General features: G+C 48.8%; 1 protein-coding gene across 2 annotated transcripts in view; it reads left to right on the top strand.

Moving 5' to 3' along the window:
• Positions 1–20018, top strand: part of ARHGEF2 (Rho/Rac guanine nucleotide exchange factor 2) — a 119232-nt gene that overhangs the window by 23756 nt on the left and 75458 nt on the right. Inside the window, exons 3-7 of one of the 2 annotated variants that reach the window (XM_029579431.1) lie at positions 5452–5773; positions 7479–7605; positions 8501–8615; positions 10811–10850; positions 11792–11918. In XM_029579431.1, coding sequence (XP_029435291.1) covers positions 5487–5773; positions 7479–7605; positions 8501–8615; positions 10811–10850; positions 11792–11918 — 696 coding nt within the window. In that variant the 5' untranslated portion in view covers positions 5452–5486. Of the gene's footprint in view, positions 1–5451; positions 5774–7478; positions 7606–8497; positions 8616–10810; positions 10851–11791; positions 11919–20018 lie in introns of both variants that reach the window. The other variant, XM_029579430.1, reaches the window with a different exon arrangement.

The raw sequence follows: 20018 nt of genomic DNA, 5'->3' as shown, positions 1-20018 counted from the left end.
GTTCTAAAGTCGTTGAAATGCAGGATGGGTTTAAGTTTTTTGAGAGTGTGTAGTTTGTAGTAACAGTCTTTGATGGTGGAAGAGATACATTTCTGTAGGCTGAATTGGGGGTCAAGTGTGACACCTAGGTCTCTTACGGTTTGGGAGAATGTAGGGAGAGAGGGGGGTGAATTGGCTGAAAGTGTAGGTAAAGAATTGATGGCTTGAGATGAGATGATCATGAGTTCAGTTTTATTAGGGTTTAGGGCCAGGTTGAGTTGAGTGAGGAGACAGTTGATGGATGCGAGGGCGCTGTCCCATCTTTTTAGGGCATTGGAGATGGAATCGGTTATGCATTGCAGTGCATGCACGAGAGAGATGTGCATGCACTGCCTCCATGGTATGCAGATCTCTCTCCGGCATATTCATTGTGGATGTCCTGAACAACCAGGCCTGTGTGTGGCTTTCGAGGACTGGAGTCGGCCATCCTTAACTTAAGAACATAAGACTTGCCATACTGGGTCAGACCAAAGGTCCATTAAGCCCAGTATCCAACAGTGGCCAAGCCAGGTCACAAGTACCTGGCAGGATCCCAAGGGGTAGATAGATCCCAAGCTGCTTATCCCAAGAATAAGCTGTGGATTTCTGCAACTCCACCTTAATCATGATTAATGGACTTTTCCTCCAGGAACTTGTCCAAACCTTTTTTAAACATACCTACACTAACAGCTTTCACCACATCCTCTGGCAACAAATTCAGACCTCAATTATGCGTTGAGTAAAAAAATATTTTCTCTTATTAGATTTAAATTACCCAGTAACTTCATTGTGTGTCCCCTGGTCTTTGTACTTTTCAAAAGAGTAAACAACTGATTAATACTTACTTGTTCCATTCCACTCATCATTTTATAAACCTCTCTCATATCTCCCCTCAGCCATCTCTTCTCCAAGCTGTAGAGTCCTAACCTCTTTAGCCTTTCCTCATAGGGGAATTGTTCCACCCCCTTTATCATTTTGGTCGTCATTTTCTGTACCTTTTCTGATTCTGCTGTATCTTTCTTGAGATGCGGTGACCAGAACTGCACACAATACTCAATATGAGGTTGCACTATGAGTGATACAGAGGCGTTATGATATTCTCTGCTTTATTCTTTATTCCTTTCCTAATAATCCTTAGCATTCTATTTGCTTTCTTGGCTGCTGCTGCACACCGAGCTGAGGATTTCGACATATGTTCAAGGATGACACCTAGATCCTTTTCCTGAGTGGTGACTCCTAATGTGGAACCTTGCATGTTGTAGCTTTAATTTGGGTTCTCTTCCCTAAGTGCATCACTTTGCACTTGTCCATATTAAATTTCATTTGCCATTTGCATGCCCAGTCTCCCAGTTTTGCAATGTCCTCTTGCAATTTCTCACAATCCTCTTGTGATTTAAAAAAAAGGGGATTAAAACTTGGCTTTTTAAACAAGCCTACCAAGAGCTGTTAGCATAATTATCTTACACTTCTGATTTAATACCAAGGTAATGTATATTTTTATTTTTATTATTCTATCTCTACCCTAACTATACTACCTCTCAAACAGGCCGATACAGTACAGTGCAGAGCGCACTGTTAACCCGCGATTGGACACGTTTTCGATGCGCTAGCTTTACCCCTTATTCAGTAAGGGGTAATAGCGCGTCGAAAACGCGCGTCAAACCCCCCAGAACCTAATAGCACCCGCAACATGCAAATGCATGTTGATGGCCCTATTAGGTATTCCCGCGTGATACAGTAAGTAAAATGTGCAGCCAAGCCGCACATTTTACTTTAAGAAATTAGCGCCTACCCAAAGGTAGGCGTGGTGCCGGGGAAGTGCACAGAAAAGCAGTTTTTACTGTGCATATTCATGGCGATATTAAGTCGGAGGCCCCCAAAGTTAAAAAAAGTTAAAAATAAAAAAAAAAAAATTTGAAATGGGCCCGCGGCTCGCGGGTTGAAAACCGGATGCTCAATTTTGCTGGCATCCGGTTCCTGAACCCGTGGCTGTCAGCGGGCTCGAGACCCGACGCCGGCAAAATTGAGCGTTGGCTGTCAAACCCGCTGACAGCCGCCGCTCCTGTCCAAAAAGAGGCGCTAGAGTCGCGCTAGTGTCCCTAGTGCCTCTTTTTGCCGCGGGCCCTAATTTAATAATAATTTTAAATAATTGCTAACTACTGTAAACCAATTTGATATGCTTGCATGAAAAGTCGGTATATAAAAATTATTAAATAAATACATTTAACAACTTTGAATAATTTTGTGTCATCGGCAAATTTGATCACCTCACTTGTTCCCATTTCCAGGTCAGTTATAAATATATTAAAAAGCAGTGGTGCCAGAGCAGATCCCTGGGGCGCTCCACTGTTTTCTGTCTTTTAACCAGTTAGCAAAGCTCAATAGGACTCTACACTTTATTCCATGACTTTCTAATTTCCTAAGAAGTCTCTCATGAGGGACTTTGTCAAATGCTTTCTGGAAATCCAGATACATTGTATCAACTGGTTCACCTTTATCCACATGTTTATTTACGCCCTCAAAAAATGTAGCAAATTTGTGAGGCAAGACTGCTCTTGGCTAAATCCATATTGGCTTTGTCCCATTAAACTATGCTTGTCTATATGTTCAGCAATTTTGTTCTTTATGATAGTTTCTACCATTTTGCCGGGCACAGATGTCACTCACTGGTCTGTAATTTCCTGGATCACCCCTTGGTCCCTTTTTAAAAATTGCCGTTACATTGGCAAACTTCCCAGTCCTCAGGTACCATAGATAGTTTACAAATTTCCAATAGCAGGTCTACTATTTCATTTCTCAGTTCCTTCAGCACTCTGGGATGTATACCATCTGGTCCAGGTGATTTGTTACTCTTTAGTTTGTCAATGTGCCCTAGTACATTGTCAAGGTTCATTGACATTTGTTTCAGTTTTTCTGAATCATCACCTTTGAATATCATTTCTGGAATGGGTATATATCTTTTACATCTGCCTCAGTGAATACCGAAGCAAAGAATTCATTAGTCTCTCTGCTATGGCTTTGTCATCCCTAAGTGCCCCTTTTACCCCTTGACTGCCTTGCAGGCTTTTTACCGGAAATGTACCTGAAAAAGTTTTTTTTAATGAGTTTTCACTTCCATCACAAGCTTCTTTTCCAATTCTCTCTTTGCCTTCCTTATCAATGCTTTGCATCTGACTTGCCATTGCTTATGCTGTTTCCTGTTTTCTTCATTCGGATCTCTTTTCCATTTCTTGAAAGATGTTCTTTTAGATATTATAGCCTTTCTCACCTCACCTTTTAATCATGCTGGTAGTCGATTAGCCTTCCTTCCACCTTTTCTAATACATGGAATACATCTGTTCTGAGCTTCCAAGATGGTATTTTTAAACAACTTCCATGCCTGAACTAAACTCTTAACCTATGCAGTTGCTCCTTTCAGTTTTTTCCTAACCATTTTCCTCATTTTATCATAATCACCTTTTGAAAGTTAAATGCTGTTGTAGTAGATTTCTTTAGTGCACTCCTTCCAGTTATTAAATCAAATTTGATCATGTTGTGATCACTATTGCCAAATGGCTCCAACACTCTTACCTCTCGTACCAAATCCTGTGTTCTACTCCATGAAGCAGTCATGTATTTCATCCAGGAACTTTACTTCTCTAGAATATCCTGATATGATATTCACCCAGTCAATAGTGGGGGTAACTGAAATCACCCAATATTACTATGCTGCTGATTTTGTTAGCTTCCCTAATTTCTTTTACCGGTAGCATTTCATTGTCTGTCTGTTCATTCTGGCCAGGTGGACGGTAATATTTATTCCCCTTTTTATCTGGAATAGATTCAGCATAAGAAATTACCATGCTGGGTCAGACCAAGTGTCCATCAAGCCCAGCATCCTGTTTCCAACAGAGGCCAAACCAGTCCACAAGAACCTGGTGATTACCCAAACCCTAAGAAGATCCCATGCTACTGATGCAATTAATAGCAGTGGCTATTCCCTAGCAGTTAATGGACTTCTCCTCCAAGAACTTATCCAAACCTTTTTTGAACCCAGCTACACTAACTGCACTAACCACATCCTTTGGCAACAAATTCCAGAGCTTTATTGTGCGTTGAGTGTAAAAGAATTTTCTCCAATTAGTCTTAAATGTGCTACTTGCTAACTTCATGCATTTTGTTTCCTGCAGAACTTTTATCCCGTTTGACTCTCTCTTTAACATATAGCACCACCCCTCCACCAATTTGATCCATCCTATCCTTGTGATATAATTTGCACCCTGGTATCACTGTGTCCCATTGGTTATCCTCCTTCTACCAGGTCTCTGAGATGCCAATTATATCTACCTCTTCATCCTGATGCTCTCCTTCCAGGTGACCTTTCTCCTCCGAGGCAGCACAGGGGCTGCCAGATTGGAGGTGGGACTTCTCTCCTATGTCCCTGAAGGTCTCCTCTCTATACCTCTCTGTCTCCCTTAGCTCCTCCGGGTCTGTCACTCTGGCTGCCAGAGATCGGACTCAATCTCTGAGTGCTTGGAGCTCTTTGCTCTTAGCGCACACATACGACCACTCACCGCTGGGAGATCATCATACATGTGGCACTCAGTGCAAAAGACTGGAAAGCCCCCCCTTTCTCTGCTGGACTACCTCCTGCATCATAACCTTATTGATTTGTTATCGAGTTAAAATTTCTAAGGGAACAGGGATATAATGCTAACATAAAGTACTTTTAGTCTATAGCTTTATTTTATATTTGTCTGAAAATGACCCTCAAAATACCATAATAAATCTACTTATATCTTCCTAGTTACCCACCTTATTGACTCTTGTTTTGAATTAAATTCTTTCTGTATAAAATCTGTAGCAAATTACTCCTACCAAACACAATTACCATGTAAAATAAAAAGATATAAAACCGAATGAAAACAGACAAGGTATAGCAAGGTAAAAGGACAGAGTATAATAAGGAGGTTTGAGGTGTGGCGTGTGCTTCCTGTCCTCTTCTGCTGCAAGGGGGCGGGGCCTCTGGAAGCTGGGGCTCTGGAGTTCGAAGCCTGGATCACTCGCTCTGACTTCTGGACTCCTCTCCCAGGGGCTGCTGGGAATGGTATGCAGATGAGCCTTTCGGTCCTCTTCTGCTGCCTTGCTCTTTTGCGTGTAGGCAGAGAACTATAAACCCCTGCATGACGTGAGGTACATAGAGCCAGGTGACAAGCTTAGTCCTGGAGCTTGCACCCCAACACTGCCCTTCCCCCTCCCACCATCCCTACAAATTATGCAAGTTTTGCTTTGCATTGTACCAGTAGAAACATCCCCGAGAAGTTAGGAGTGGGGAACACCAGGGCAAAACCCGAGTGAATCTTGCACTTTAGTAAATCTGCCCGAGATGTGTTTATCATTCAGTGAACTCCCATTAACCCCTGTCCCCTTCTCTCTCTTCTCCTCTCCCTTCAGTGTCTCTGTAAGCGAGTCCCGACCCCACTCTGCCCATGAGTGGCTCCATCACGGACCTCTTCCTGCTGGCAGGGGGCGACGCAGGCTACCCGCTGCGGAGGCCGAAGGCACGCTGCATGTCCGCGGCGGATCACCTCTCCCCCTGCAGCCCAGAGGAGGAGGAGGAGGATGAGGAGGGGGAGGAGACGGACAGCTTCCGGGGGGTGCCGCTGAGGAGGTCCTGCCGGCTGAGGACCTCCTTCCAGTCCCATGACTCCTTCCGCAGGCACAGCTGGGAGCCCGGCAAGGAGCTGCGGAGCCAGCAGGACTACGAGGAGCGCAGGTGGGGCAAAGAGCTTGCGATCGTGATTCCCCTTTCACAGTCTTGTCTAGGGCAAGATATATTTAACAGCGGCATACAGACATGGATAGGACTTGCTAGGAAGGGCAGAATTACAGGTTCAGGGATGGACGTGCGGTAAAACCAAGAGTAGATCAACCTGGGCAGAGGAAAATGGAGTCAGGTAACAACCTTTAGTGAGGAAGAATGACTCATCTCCCTGCATCACTACCCCCCACACACACACACCACACACACACACACATTCCCTAACTTGGTCACTGATTCTTTGGTGGAGAGTCCTGCCCTATGTACTGAATATGACAGAAAGAGCTGCACCCAGACTTGGGAATCTTACCAGCCCTGGCTGCCATATCTCGGCATCTCTGGCACAGGCCCCTCCAGATGTCAAAGTGATGCTGGCGAACAGTGTGGAGTGTGCTTAAGTGCATTGGGCATATACCTTGCTGTTTGATAGTCATCTCTGGCAGCTGCCAGGATTACCAGCTCCCTGCCAGGGATCCTGTTTCTACTGTAAGACTGCCAGGGAACCTGTTAGTCTTCATCGTGCCAGTGAGTCACCGAAACACACACAGCAAACCCCCTCCCTCTAACTCTGGCACTAATCGCTCAGCAAAACATCCTACAACCCCCTCCCCCAAAAATGGCATTTATCACTCTAAAAATCACACTAAGACCCCCTTCCCCAAACATTGGCACTACTCACTTAACAAAATATTCTATAAACCGCTCCCCCAAAGACTGGCATAATCATTCAACAAAACACACTACATCCCCTACTCCCTCCCAACAATAGCATGGACCACCCAACAAAACACACTACATCCCCTACTCCCTCCCAACACTAGCATGGACCGCTCAACAAAACATACTACATCCCCTACTCCCTCCCAACAATAGCATGGACCACTCAACAAAACACACTACATCCCCTACTCCCTCCCAACACTAGCATGGACCGCTCAACAAAACACACTACATCCCCTTCTCCCTCCCAACAATAGCATGGCCCACTCAACAAAACACACTACATCCCCTTCTCCCTCCCAACAATAGCATGGACCACTCAACAAAACACACTACATCCCCTACTCCCTCCCAACAATAGCATGTACTGCTCAACAAAACACACTACATCCCCTTCTCCCTCCCAACAATAGCATGTACTGCTCAACAAAACACACTACATCCCCTACTCCCTCCCAACAATAGCATGGACCACTCAACAAAACACACTACATCCCCTTCTCCCTTCCAATGCTAGCATGGACCACTCAACAAAACACACTACATCCCCTACTCCCTCCCAACAATAGCATGGACCACTCAACAAAACACACTATATCCCCTACTCCCTCCCAACAATAGCATGGACCACTCAGCAAAACACACTACATCCCCTACTAACCTCCCAACAATAGCATGGACCATTCAACAAAATGCACTGTAGCCTCCTCTCCCAGCACTAGCAGTGGAACCCACACTAAATTTAAGAAGCCTCTCCCATTCCTATGAGACAGACTGGGTTCTCCACCCCAATATCTCCCTGCAAGCACAGTACAATATGATTTAATCCAATAATATTGTTATAAGACCTTGTGAACCCTCTCTGCTTCCAATCTATGACCCCTCCCCAGGAGCCTATAGTAACGATAATGACCCAACATCTCAACTATTCTATCTTCAGTGCAAGCCTGAAAGGATTGGACCCTGATGAGATTGAGAATTCAATGGGGAGGAGACAGGACCCTCGCCGGGTTCCCATAATCCACAGCAATGAAGAGCTGGAATCCTTTTTCTCCCTGGAAGAAGAGGTAAAGGCGGTGCCCGACCTTAGGTGTGCTGAGAGCCTGTGTGATGGGCCTTGACGCCTTCAGTTACTCCGAAGGTTGGAGCAAGATGCGTGGCCCTTTCCGTACATTGGAGAGAAGCTGCTTTTGCTTTGTATCCCCACTTTCTTTTATCCTGGGTTTCCTCCTCTCTTACTTCCCACTCCTCGCCTTCCCCCCCCCCCCAGCCCACTTTGCCACAGGAAAGTGCTGTGATGTATGGCAGGTCCCCACCCCAAAGGGCTTCCAAGCTATCTGAAAGGTGATAAAGAGGGAGGCATCGTGCTGGCTGCACCATGGCATTAACCATGGACCGAAAGTTTGTCTAGACGTTATCACTCACCGGAGGACTATACAAGAGAGGCCCGTTCACAGAGACTCCCACAGAGGAGGGGAACTTATGATCTCTTTCCTAAAGGACCAAGTGTCAGACGTGTGCACAGCTGAATGGAAGCCTGGTGGATGGAGTTCTGCATGTGTCACACGTGTGCGTGTAGGTCTGCAGCCCTGCCTACAGATACGTAGCTGAGTATGTGGGGAAAGAGGCTGTGAGCCTCACGTGTTAGCCTGGGGCCCGCCCGCCCACATGAGCTGCCAGAGATATCCGATTGCAAACTCTTTCTTTAGAAGTTAAAGATATATTTGTTTGTGCAAGGATTAGGATACTTTTGCAGTGATCTTTCTTATCTGCCTGTGATCTGTTTCATTTGTTGAGTTTAAGTAACGCTAGTGACCCACTTAGAGCAGCTTGTTTGCTTAAGATGTGAGGGATATAAGTGCTGGAATCAATAGCTAAACTGCACCCTCTCCTTCTGCTCTGCTCTGACCATTTTGGGGTGACCCTCTGCCCCCCCCTCCCCTCCCCCCACCTCTTCAGCAGGGCCAGGCGAAGAGGCTGCCCGGCGCTCGCGTACCCTCGCAATACTTTGGCGGCGCCTCGCTCTCCAAGTCTGTGTCCATGACGGGCATCGACCATGCCTACAGCTCTCAGGAAGGTGAGTCCCAGGGGAGGAATCTGGCCCCTCCCCCACCTTATTAAGCCGCTGCCCGTTTTTACTGGAAGGGGGGTGGTGGTGGGGGTTGTGTGTGTGCAGTTCAGATTGCTCTGTAGGATCATTGGGCATTTGCACTTCACTACCGTCTGCGTTTTAAGGTTTGCCACAGCGCCGCTGCGGCACGACCCCTGTACCCCGAAGACGAGGGGCTTACAGAACGGTTGAGAAAAAATCCAACGCAGCAGGGAAGGACTAGAGCCAGGCTGATGCGCAGATGGCAGCCATTCCAGCTCTTTGATGACATGATTTAATTAATGTATATATATATATATATATATATATATATATATATATATATATGTTCCTCACGTGCCTAATTTGCTAGGGTGCTCTGAGCATGAAATCACTTTAAATAACATGGAATTAGAGTAAACAGCACAACTGAAACAACAATACAATGACCACCAAATGAACAACTCGCCAAAAGCATTACAGACCGATACAGCATAAAATCTGTTGCATTACCTTCCATTCTGGTCCATTCCATTCCTCCTTTTCTTCCAAAAATATATTACGTACCCCTCGCCACTCTTCCAGGCTCTTTCCGAAAGCCCCCAGATGAATCTGTGCAGCTGTGTTATCAAAAGTGATGCATGCCTGTTAGGCAAGGTGCGTGCAGTATTTTCATCAGGCTGGGGTGCTGGTTTACGCTTAACTTGTGCCGTGAGCCAGGTCTGTTGGTGGCCTTTGAGGTGCAGGGCGTGATGGCCCGGCTAAGATGGGGGTGGTAATGGGGGAAGGGGAGGGGGGGGAGAGGTTTGTCTGGTGGCAGTCCGGTGACAGCCAGTACTGGAATGTAGCCCTGGCACGCAGATTTAGCATCCCCTGCCGAAGACGGCATCTTTAGCAGTATAATGCCCCCTTCCCCACACGTCCCCATCGTGCCGGTTCACTGGGAAGGCCTGCCCCTAGCACCAACCGCCCCATCCCCTACTGCTCTTGGGAAGCGTCCCGTGCAAGTACTGGCCGGAGTTGATCAACCAGAAATGGCTCCTTTCAGTGCTCGGGGGGTAGGGGGAGGCCCTGTCTGTCTGTCTGGGATGCAGAGGGAACCGATGCCTTTCCACCAGTGCTTAAGGAGCAGTGGATTCCATTGTCCTGTCCTCTGGTGATGCCCTACCTAAGGTGAGATGCCAGCAGTACCAGCAGGTGCCCACCAGGGGGAGTGCTAAGACTACAAAAGGACACATTCCCCCCCCCCCCCCCCCCCTTCCTCTCTCTCTCTCAGGGTCAGATGCATTAAACATTTTTCCCCATAGTCGCATGCTGGTAATGGAGGTGGGGAGTGGACTAGTTATAAGAGGTTCCCAAAGCCATTTTACTTTTATCAGCTTTGTGGTACTGTGGGGGGAAATAGTGACTCACGCCAAGGTCACATGCAGAAAGTCAGTGGCCGTGGGATGTCTTGAAGTCACGTCTACAATCCAAAGCCCTGATGAATAATATACACCACTCACCTCCCATAGCTACCTGGGGAAGCACTGTATATATAACTAGCAGAATCCAGAAATTAATAAAAAGGATTATTAATAAAAGTTGATAAAAAGGATCTCTAATGATGAACAGTACAGCAGCGGCAACTCCTTCCTGCATTCCATCACTGAAAAAGCAGAAGCGATTAGCTTTTCAAAGATGTTTTAAAAAAAAGTATTTATTCAGGAATAAAAACAAATCTTTAAAATTAAAAAAAAGATTGAGCACCTTCCTTTCTTTCTTTGTCTGGGTTTGCTGCATTTTCTGATTTCTGTTCTGTTTTATCCTGTAAAAAAAAAAAAAAAAAAGCCTTAACATGGGGACTTCTGCTTTTTACAGAAAAGCGTTGTCGAGCCAGAGACATATTTTCTGTACCCGTTACCAGAGGGGGTTGTTTTTTTTTCCGGAGCGGCTTGCTTACGTTTTTAACCACTGGCCACGTCCCCTTTGTGTTTCCCGGTGACCATGTGACGGTGACCTCTCCCTTCCCTACCCCAGACCTGTCTCCCCACCTCCCTTCTCTCATCTTGCGTTCGTGGCTCGGGCAAGCTTCTCCATGGGGCACAGGGTCCGCACCCCCTCTGGCTGTGCCTTTGGCTCTCTGTCGCCGAAACGTGGCCTATGAGCTCCTACAGTTTTGTCTCTTTTTTTCCCTTTTGCAGATGTTTCCTTCTTTGCTCCCGGAAGACACCTTGCAAACGGGTGAGTGCTTGTCGGGTTCGAGGGACGCAGCGCCGTTAACCAAAGTGTTTTAGCAGATGCAGGTTTTTTGCCAGCAAGCTCCAGATCCTCAGGGCCAAGCTGGGTCGCTCCTGGTTTTACCCCCCATTGCAAGCTGGGATTTGTAGTTTCCTGCCTGTCTTAGAGAAGTCGGAACTCTTAAGCCCAGAGGTGCTTTGGGAAAGGGAGGTAAAACCAGGACCGGCTCAGTCTGTCCTTGCTGACCTGGAGTTTGACTGGCTGCCCTGTTTTCATAATTACTGGAGCCCCCTTCACAACTGGACAGCGGCAAGGGCTGCGTCATCCAGCCTAGGATTTAAACCTCTGCCCCACGGGTGCACAGAGGCAGCCCTCCGATGCCAGAGATGGAGAGGAGTGGAGGAGTGGAGGAGAGAGGGACCCTGCAAGCTTGTGAAGTTTGTAGGCCATGGGTGGAACTACCTCTGAGGTAGTGACACTCTGCCGCCCCCCCCCCCACCCCCTCACCTTGAAAATTGCTTTTTCTAGCAATAATTGTCTGATCATCCAAATAGGAAAGCCAGATCTGGGGTGAAGGACCTGGCGGCACATTTCTAATCCCTGGGCCAAAGTCCAGCCTTCCTGAGGCAGTCTGCTTGCAGCTTTTGTAGAGGGAATCCCTGGGACAGAGGACTTCAAAGGAAGTAAGGCCTCTGTCTCCGGGATCTGCAACCCTTTGGGGGCACTCCCGTAAAAGCTTCCCCCCTGTTCTTTGCACGGATCTGCCCGGGGCCTGATTTTTCCACAGGGTCTAGGCAGCTTCTCGTTGGCCTGCGCTGGAGCTTGGGGGGCTCATGCCTGACAGCCTGATGGATTCGGCATGCCAGGTCTGATCGGGATTGCTTCTCTGCCCAGCTCTTGCCCCTCTGGAGTAACTGGCATTTTTCCTGTTCCCCCGGGGGCAGCTTTGGGAGCCTCAGCCAGCTGGACGCTGTGGAGAGCGGCGATAAGGAGAACGAAAGGCGGGAGGAGAGCACGCTGGAACGGACCCTGAGTTTCATTAAGAAGAAGGTGGCAGGCGGGAAGGCAAAGGTAGGAGAACGCGGCCCGTTGAGGTGGTCCCTGTAGCCGGACGATAGGGGCCTGGCCTGGCCTGCATGGCTGTTACGGGGAGGTGGCTGGTTCTAGGGTAAGCTCCCAGCTTGCCCATTTAAGGCGTGGTAGCCCTGCTTTGCTCGGGGAGATCACGCCTACAGAAGATTCATACGTGGTCCAGAGCGCTCACGTATGGCATCGACCCTTAGGGTGGGCCAACGTAAAATCAGAACTGCAAGTCCAGGCATGTGATGGGAGAACGCCTGGACCTGATGGTTGCCTTGGTGTGTCTGGTGAGACTTCTGGATAGAGTTGGATTAAGACATGCTGAGGCCCCAAGCTATGCCAAGTTTAACAGGCCCCCATAGCATTATCCAAAAAAAAAAAGAAAACTTGAAATTTTAGTATTTTTTTTTCTTTGTGTGTATGTAGAGATCTCTCCTAATCTGAGGCCCTAAGCAATTGGTTAGGTAGCTGGACCCTATATCTGGCACATCTTCTGGAAAGATCTCCTGGTCTCTATTTTTAGATTGGATTAGAGTAGAGACCATATGTGGACTCACCTGACCCACTCCAGAACATTATTGCCCCTTTCCTGGAATTCAAACCTATAATCGTCTAAGCCTTTTATCTGAAAGAAATAGCTGTCCAAGGCTTGGTGTCCGAGTAACCCATGACCTTCTGAGGGATCCCCCCTAGGAGGCAGAATGATCCCCATAGTCTGCCATGACATGTCACCAGATGGCTCCCTGTCCTATGGAGCAGGACTTTAGCGGAGAAACTGGACCCAGAGTGGGATGGGGTGAAAGGTCATCCAAGGCGACCCGGAGCTGCTTGTGGTAGCACTACAGGGTCTGGGTAGGAGGGGGCACAAGGAACCTAAATCCTGCCCCCCTTTCCCGGTCCCTCCTTCAGCCTGTTTCCTGTCGCATGGTCTCACCACCTGGGGTCACTTTTCTTGTTGTTTAGAAACTTCTTTGGCTGGAAAAATGCAGGGTGGCTCATCTTAACAGGGAAGAGGAGGAGGCTCGGACGCTCAGTGTTACAGGAAAAGCTGGAAGAGATCCAGGCTCACCTCTCTCTCCCTGACTCTCTGTGTGTCACCTCTCTCTCCCTGTGCCTCACTGCTAATCCCAGCTCTGCCCCTGACTCTCTGTATATCACACCCTGTGCCTCAGTGCTAATCCCAGCTCTGCCCCTGACTCTCTGAATATCACACCTGTGCCTCAGTGCTAATCCCAGCTCTGCCCCTGACTCTCTGTATATCACACCCTGTGCATCAGTGCTAATCCCAGCTCTGTCCCTGACTGTATATAAAACCATGTGCCTCAGTGCTAATCCCAGCTCTGTCCCTGACTCTCTGTAATATCACACCCTGTGCCTCCGTGCTAATCCCAGCTCTGTCCCTGACTCTCTGTGTGTCACCTCTCTCTCCCTCAGTGCTAATCCCAGCTCTGTCCCTGACTCTTTGTATATTACACCATGTGCCTCAGTCATATCCCAACTCTGTCCCTGACTCTCTGTGTGTCACCTCTCTCTCTCCCTGTGCCGCAGTGCTAATTCCAGCTCTGTCCCTGACTCTCTGTATATAACACCATGTGCCTCAGTGCTAATCCCAGCTCTGTCCCTGACTCTCTGTATATAACACCATGTGCCTCAGTGCTAATCCCAGCTCTGTCCCTGACTCTCTGTGTGTCACCTCTCTCTCCCTGTGCCTCAGTGCTAATCCCAGCTCTGTCCCTGACTCTCTGTATATCACACCCTGTGCCTCAGTGCTAATCCCAGCTCTGTCCCTGACTCTCTGTATATCACACCCTGTGCCTCCTTGCTAATCTCAGCTCTGTCCCTGACTCTCTGTGTGTCACCTCTCTCTCCCTCAGTGCTAATCCCAGCTCTGTCCCTGACTCTTTGTATATTACACCATGTGCCTCAGTCATATCCCAACTCTGTCCCTGACTCTCTGTGTGTCACCTCTCTCTCCCTGTGCCTCAGTGCTAATCCCAGCTCTGTCCCTGACTCTCTGTATATAACACCATGTGCCTCAGTGCTAATCCCAGCTCTGTCCCTGACTCTCTGTGTTTCACCTCTCTCTCCCTTGCCTCAGTGCTAATCCCAGCTCTGTCCCTGACTCTCTGTATATCACACCCTGTGCCTCCTTTCTAATCTCAGCTCTGTCCCTGACTCTCTGTGTGTCACCTCTCTCTCCCTATGCCTCAGTGCTAATCCCAGCTCTGTCCCTGACTCTCTGTATATCACACCCTGTGCCTCAGTGCTAATCCCAGCTCCGTCCCTGACTGTGTGTCTCCCTGTGCCTCAGTGCTAATCCCAGCTCTGCCTCTATGTGTGTGTGATTTTGGGGAGAGTCTCACTTTCTCTCTCTCTCTCTCTGCCTGAGTCCTAATCCCGGCCCTTCCCCTGACTTGGTCAGACCATCTGCAGCTTTTTCTCAGAGTCTCTGTGCGTGCTTGGTTAATAAAATGGCAGAGAGATGATTTTACAGGTTAAAAGGAATGGTGGTGGAGTTATTAGGAGGGTGATCTGCAGTTCATGGGCAGAGGTATTTTAAAGAGTTTTCTCGGGTTGACTGATGTACTGATTATTTGCTAATGTTGTGTCTGAGCGTATGTTGCATGACCATTGTTGTTAAAAGGTGTTTAGATTGTTTATTGAATTTGATTTGAATGTTTTTATGCTATGCTTGCTGATAATGCTTTGTACACTGCTTTTGTTAAACTGAATGATGTATAAAGACAGTTTATAAAGTACATTAAATTAGCATTCATAACAGCATTGCCCTTACTGGGTATCTGTCCCCGGGCACGGGTATAGCTGTGCCACCGAATACCCAGGAGGAAGCTGTGCCGGTGAGGTCTACCGTGACATTACTGTCGTCAGCATCTGGGTATAATTGACCCTGTCAGCACGTGGCCAACCTGGTAGCCCACGTGAGAATTGGGGCAGGTGCTTCAGTGCCTTGTTTTGCAAACAAAATCCATGCATCCTCTCTGGAAAGTGCAAAGGGCTTATCTTACCTTCAGTGCCAGCCAGTATCAGAAGGTCTGCCAGAAAAAAAGAGCAAACCGCAGGTTCCAGGAGGCAGCGCAGAGTAATAATACCGAGTGAGCGCCGTCGGTGTACACAGCACTGACACCAAGCCAGGCTTCCTGCCCAGAGGAGCTTATCGCTTTGACCACAAGGACTCCCTATGTCTGACAATAGTGTCTGATGCTAAAAGATTTTTAGATTCTAAGCTCTTCAGGTTAGGGACCTACACCCTTCTATGCCTGCCTGCTACTTATTTCAGGTTGTAAATCTGGGTTTACACAGATCCCCCTTCTCCTTCCCCATCCACACGCACGCCCTTACGGGGTATTTCTGCGCTGTCAGTGCGTTTTTCCGAGACGCTGCTGCTCGTGCGGGGAGAAATGCACGTGGTCGGGGTCATGGGATGCAGGGCTTCACAAAACAGGGAGAAAACAAAAAACTTGATTAATTTTTCCCTTTTACCCTCGGCGGATCTTAGCTTCATTGATGTCCCAGTCTGACCTGATTCAATCTGAGAAATATCTCCTGGGGAAAAGACAGAGGCTGATGGGTCAGGGAAGAACGGGCCATACTTGTGGCATTTTTATTCTAAGGGCACTCATTTAATTATTTTGATATTTCACCTTTGGGCTTTCAACCCAGTTGGCCCGGCTTCTGTTGAGATGCAGGCGCCACGGAGCCTTCATTTGCAAAGCTTCCCGGGATTTGTCCTGGCAGTGGCAGTCCTTGGCTGGGGGTCACGCACCCAGATCACCCCCAACATATGTGGAGGAGTGCTAAGCCGGCTCACTGCTTCACCGGAAAAGTCAGGGGTGGTGATTTATGAGTTTTCCAGTGCTCTTCTGCTGTCCTCCCAGAGGCCCTGCACCCCTAGCAGTAGAAGAGGACTGGAAGGTTCATCTGCAAACATTACCCAGCAGCCCCTGAGAGAGGGCTCCAGAGGTCACAGCCAGTGATCCAGGCTTCAAACTCCACAGCCCCAGAGACCCCTCCCTCCTCACCTCTTACAATAGAAGAGGACTGGACCATTCCCAGCAGCCCCTGGGAGAGGGCTCCAGAGGTCACAGCAGGCTTTGAACTTTGCATCCACCAAATACACAGGATGACATAACTTGTTGTCAGCATGTGGCCACCCTGGCAATCCACGTGAGTGGCTTGTTTTGTAAACAAAATCCCTGTGTCCTGTCCGGAAAGAACAAAGGGCTTACCGTTCCTTCAGTGCCAGCCAGGGTCAGAAGGTTTACGCAGCACTGTCACCAGTCCAGGCTTCCTTCCCAGAAGAGCTTATTGCTTTGAGCACAAGGACTCCCTATGTTTGACAATAGTGCCTGATCTAAGATTTTTCTTTTTATTCTAAGCTCTTCAGGGTGGGGACCTGCACCCTTCCATGCCTGCCTGCTACTTATTTCAGGTTGTAAATCTGGGTTTATTTTTTTTTTCGCACCAGCGATGTTGGAGGGGGTGGTTGTTTGCTCTTCCTTCCTGAAGACACTGTCACTGCTGTTTGTAAAGAAAGAAAAAAAAAAAAAGACAAATGAAGGTGAACAAAGAAAGGGAGAGCCTTCATCTCGGGGCCTGACTTATTGCGTCTCTTGAGCAGCTGGCGGCAGCTGCCGTCTCTACAGCAGGTCAGAGCCCAAGGTACAGGAGGATCGGGGCTGGGGGAGGCTGAAGGGGATTTTCGGTGACTTAACAGAAGAGCAGGGAGAGGGGTTTGCCCTGGTGATGCTTTCTCTTCCGCCACCGCGGGACAGTCCTGTTGGGGGGGGGGGGGGGGTGCGTGCCGGGTTCTTCCCCCGCTTGCTTTACAGGCGGGGGTGGGAGGGGCCTTCCATGACCTGTGTACTATTTGCCACATTGGGAGGCGGCATTCCCGGGGGTGGGGGGGTAACGCCTGCAGGTTGCGTCCTGACACCCCCCACCCCCGATTTCCAATGGAAAAATTCCCGCGCAGAGCAAAAGTGCGCGAGCGTGCTTTGGGCCTCACGGGGGTGCTGAAAAGACGATTCTGAAAATCGACCCTTTTAAGCGGCTGCCCCCGCAGATTTTACCTTCCAGCGGAAGAGGAGGCGGCGGCCCCTACTCATTATTTATTTATTTAAAAGATTTTTTTATGTACCGCACAATAAGGCGCGAGTCTGTCCGTCTGGGCGCTGCACGAGAATAACATTCATAGTTACCGTAACAAGACCACATTTAAAATACAATTAAAAATATATCACAGGTACAAGTCTTACTGACGAGGAAGGTGCGGTAATATGTAGCTGGGGTTAGTGTATGTTATAAGCACTGTGAAATAGGTAAGTTTTCAGGTTTGTTTTTTTCTTAAAATCTTTGGGATTTGCTGTTAATCGGATTTCTTCAGGAAGAGAGTTGCACAGAGTGGGTCCCTGCAACGGAAAAGGCCCCATTTTCTAGTTAACGCTAGGCTGACTGTTCTGACCGAGGGGATTTCTAGCGCACATTTGTCCATAGATCGGAGTTGTCTGGGCAGTCTACGTATACATATACATATACATATACATACATACACATATACATATACATACATACACATATACATATACATACACATACACATATACATACACATATACATACATACACATACACATATACATATACATATACATACATACACATATACATACATACACATATACATACACATATACATACATACACATATACATACACATATACATACATACACATATACATACATACACATATACATACACATATACATACATACACATACACATATACATATACATATACATACATACACATATACATACATACACATATACATACATACACATATACATATGCGTAGTAAGGAACAAAGCCAAACGGAGTTTGGGTTGTCGAGCAAATTAAGGATAATGGTCAGAATTGTACAAGTGATGCGGTGAGTAATTGGCAGCCAGTGAGGCTGTAGTAGTAGTGTGGGCGTTACACGTTCTTTGCGTGATAAGTTGAAGGGAGTTCTTGCTGTAGCATTTTGGACAAGCTGATGATGATGATGATGATCGATTTTTGGACGCCTGGCGCCAAGCTCTGGGCGACTCACAGCGATCCAAATCCTAAATTCTTAGGGTAAGGAAGCGAAGCAGGGCGCGCCGTCCGCGCCGAACCTGGGCTGGCAACCTGTAAGAAAGGCGAGCCGCGGGGAAGCGAATCGATCCCGTCGCTGCGGCCGCGCCTTTCCGAGAGGGGGGACCCAGGCCACTTCCTGCCGCCCTTCGGGGGCCACCTTTGGAGGATCTCCGGGGGGGGTGTCACGGGTGCCACCGGACTTTATCCGTTCAAACCTGCCCCCCCGCAAGGTCCAGCAGAGGACATCCCGGATCGGAGGAGCCCTTGCTCTTTATCCATAGAAACATAGAAATGACGGCAGAAGAAGACCAAACGGCCCATCAAGTCTGCCCAGCAAGCTACGCACTTTATCCATTTTTTTTCCCCTTTTTCTCTCTCCCACCTGTTACTATTGGCTTCCAGTACCCTCCAGCCCTAATTCCCCTCCACCCAATTTAGAGAGCAGCTTTGAATCTGCATCCAAGTGACCTCCAGCTCAATTGGGGGTAGCGACCGCTGCAACAAGCAGGCCACCCCCTTGCCCCATACTCTTACCCACCCTTGTTTTTATTTATTTTATTTTTTTTGGAAATAGCAGCCCTCCATCCTTCCGCTCCGTGAAGGTGGAACACCAACTACTGGCCACTGGCACCCCGCTCCGTGAATGCCGCTGTGGCTATCCGGCTGGCAAATCCCGTCTCTGGCCCAGTGGCCCATCTCCATCGCCTTTACTCTGCCTCTGGACCACCCCCCTCACCTGACCGCGTGGATGAATTTGAAAGTTTAGCAAGGAAGGAGGACTTGGGCGTTAATTCCAGAACCAGATGTACAGTAATATCCACTTCAAGCGGACATTCCTGGATCCCACCCCCACCGGCTGACCGTGGCCTTCAGGCACTTACCCCACCTCTTTAAGGGCAGAGTGGAAGGAGGAGCAGGGATCATCTTATACCACGGTTCCGGATTAACCGAAACCTGCAGGCCTGCAGAGTTGTTGGTTTTTTGTTTTGTTTTTTTTACCAACGCTCCACTTTAAAAGGACTTGATTGTCTCACCTGTCTCGCTTCTGTAACCCTGGAATCTCCGGTTCTGTAATCACTTTATAACCTGACAAGGTTGCAAAACCTTGAAGGGATTTTTGAAAGCTGTGCGGTAGTTGGGATGGGAGACAGAGCAGAACATCTTCCGCCTGCAGTGCAATCTTTTCTTCTAATTCAGCAAAGCATGAAACCCTTCACATTCCTAGTGGACTCTCATGTGGGCTGCTAATGATTCAACCAGCAGATCAGAAAGCAGCAGAGAAAGAGGGTACTCTCTCACCCCCCCCCCTTCTAGCCACAGCCGGGCACCCATCGCTCCCCCTCTCTAGCCACAGCCGGGCACCCATCGCTCCCCCTCTCTAGGCACAGCCGGGCACCCCATCTGCTCCCCTTCTCTAGGCACATCCGGGCACCCCATCTGCTCCCCCTCTCTAGGCACAGCCGGGCACCCCATCTGCTCCCCTTCTCTAGGCACAGCCGGGCACCCCATCTGCTCCCCCTCTCTAGCCTCAGCCGGGCACCCCATCTGCTCCCCCTCTCTAGGCACATCCGGGCACCCCATCTGCTCCCCTTCTCTAGGCACAGCCGGGCACCCCATCTACTCCCGCTCTCTAGGCACAGCCGGGCACCCCATCTACTCCCCCTCTCTAGGCACAGCCGGGCACCCCATCTGCTCCCCTTCTCTAGGCACAGCCGGGCACCCCATCTGCTCCCCCTCTCTAGGCACATCCGGGCACCCCATCTGCTCCCCCTCTCTAGGCACATCCGGGCACCCCATCTGCTCCCCTTCTCTAGGCACAGCCGGGCACCCCATCTGCTCCCCTTCTCTAGGCACAGCCGGGCACCCCATCTGCTCCCCCTCTCTAGGCACAGCCGGGCACCCCATCTGCTCCCCCTCTCTAGGCACAGCTGGGCACCCCATCTGCTCCCC

Source organism: Rhinatrema bivittatum, chromosome 16, assembly GCF_901001135.1.
Source record: "Rhinatrema bivittatum chromosome 16, aRhiBiv1.1, whole genome shotgun sequence".
In the NCBI taxonomy this organism is placed as follows: domain Eukaryota; kingdom Metazoa; phylum Chordata; class Amphibia; order Gymnophiona; family Rhinatrematidae; genus Rhinatrema; species Rhinatrema bivittatum.
Note: the sequence above shows the minus strand (reverse complement) of the source record. Positions and strands in the feature narration are given on the sequence as shown.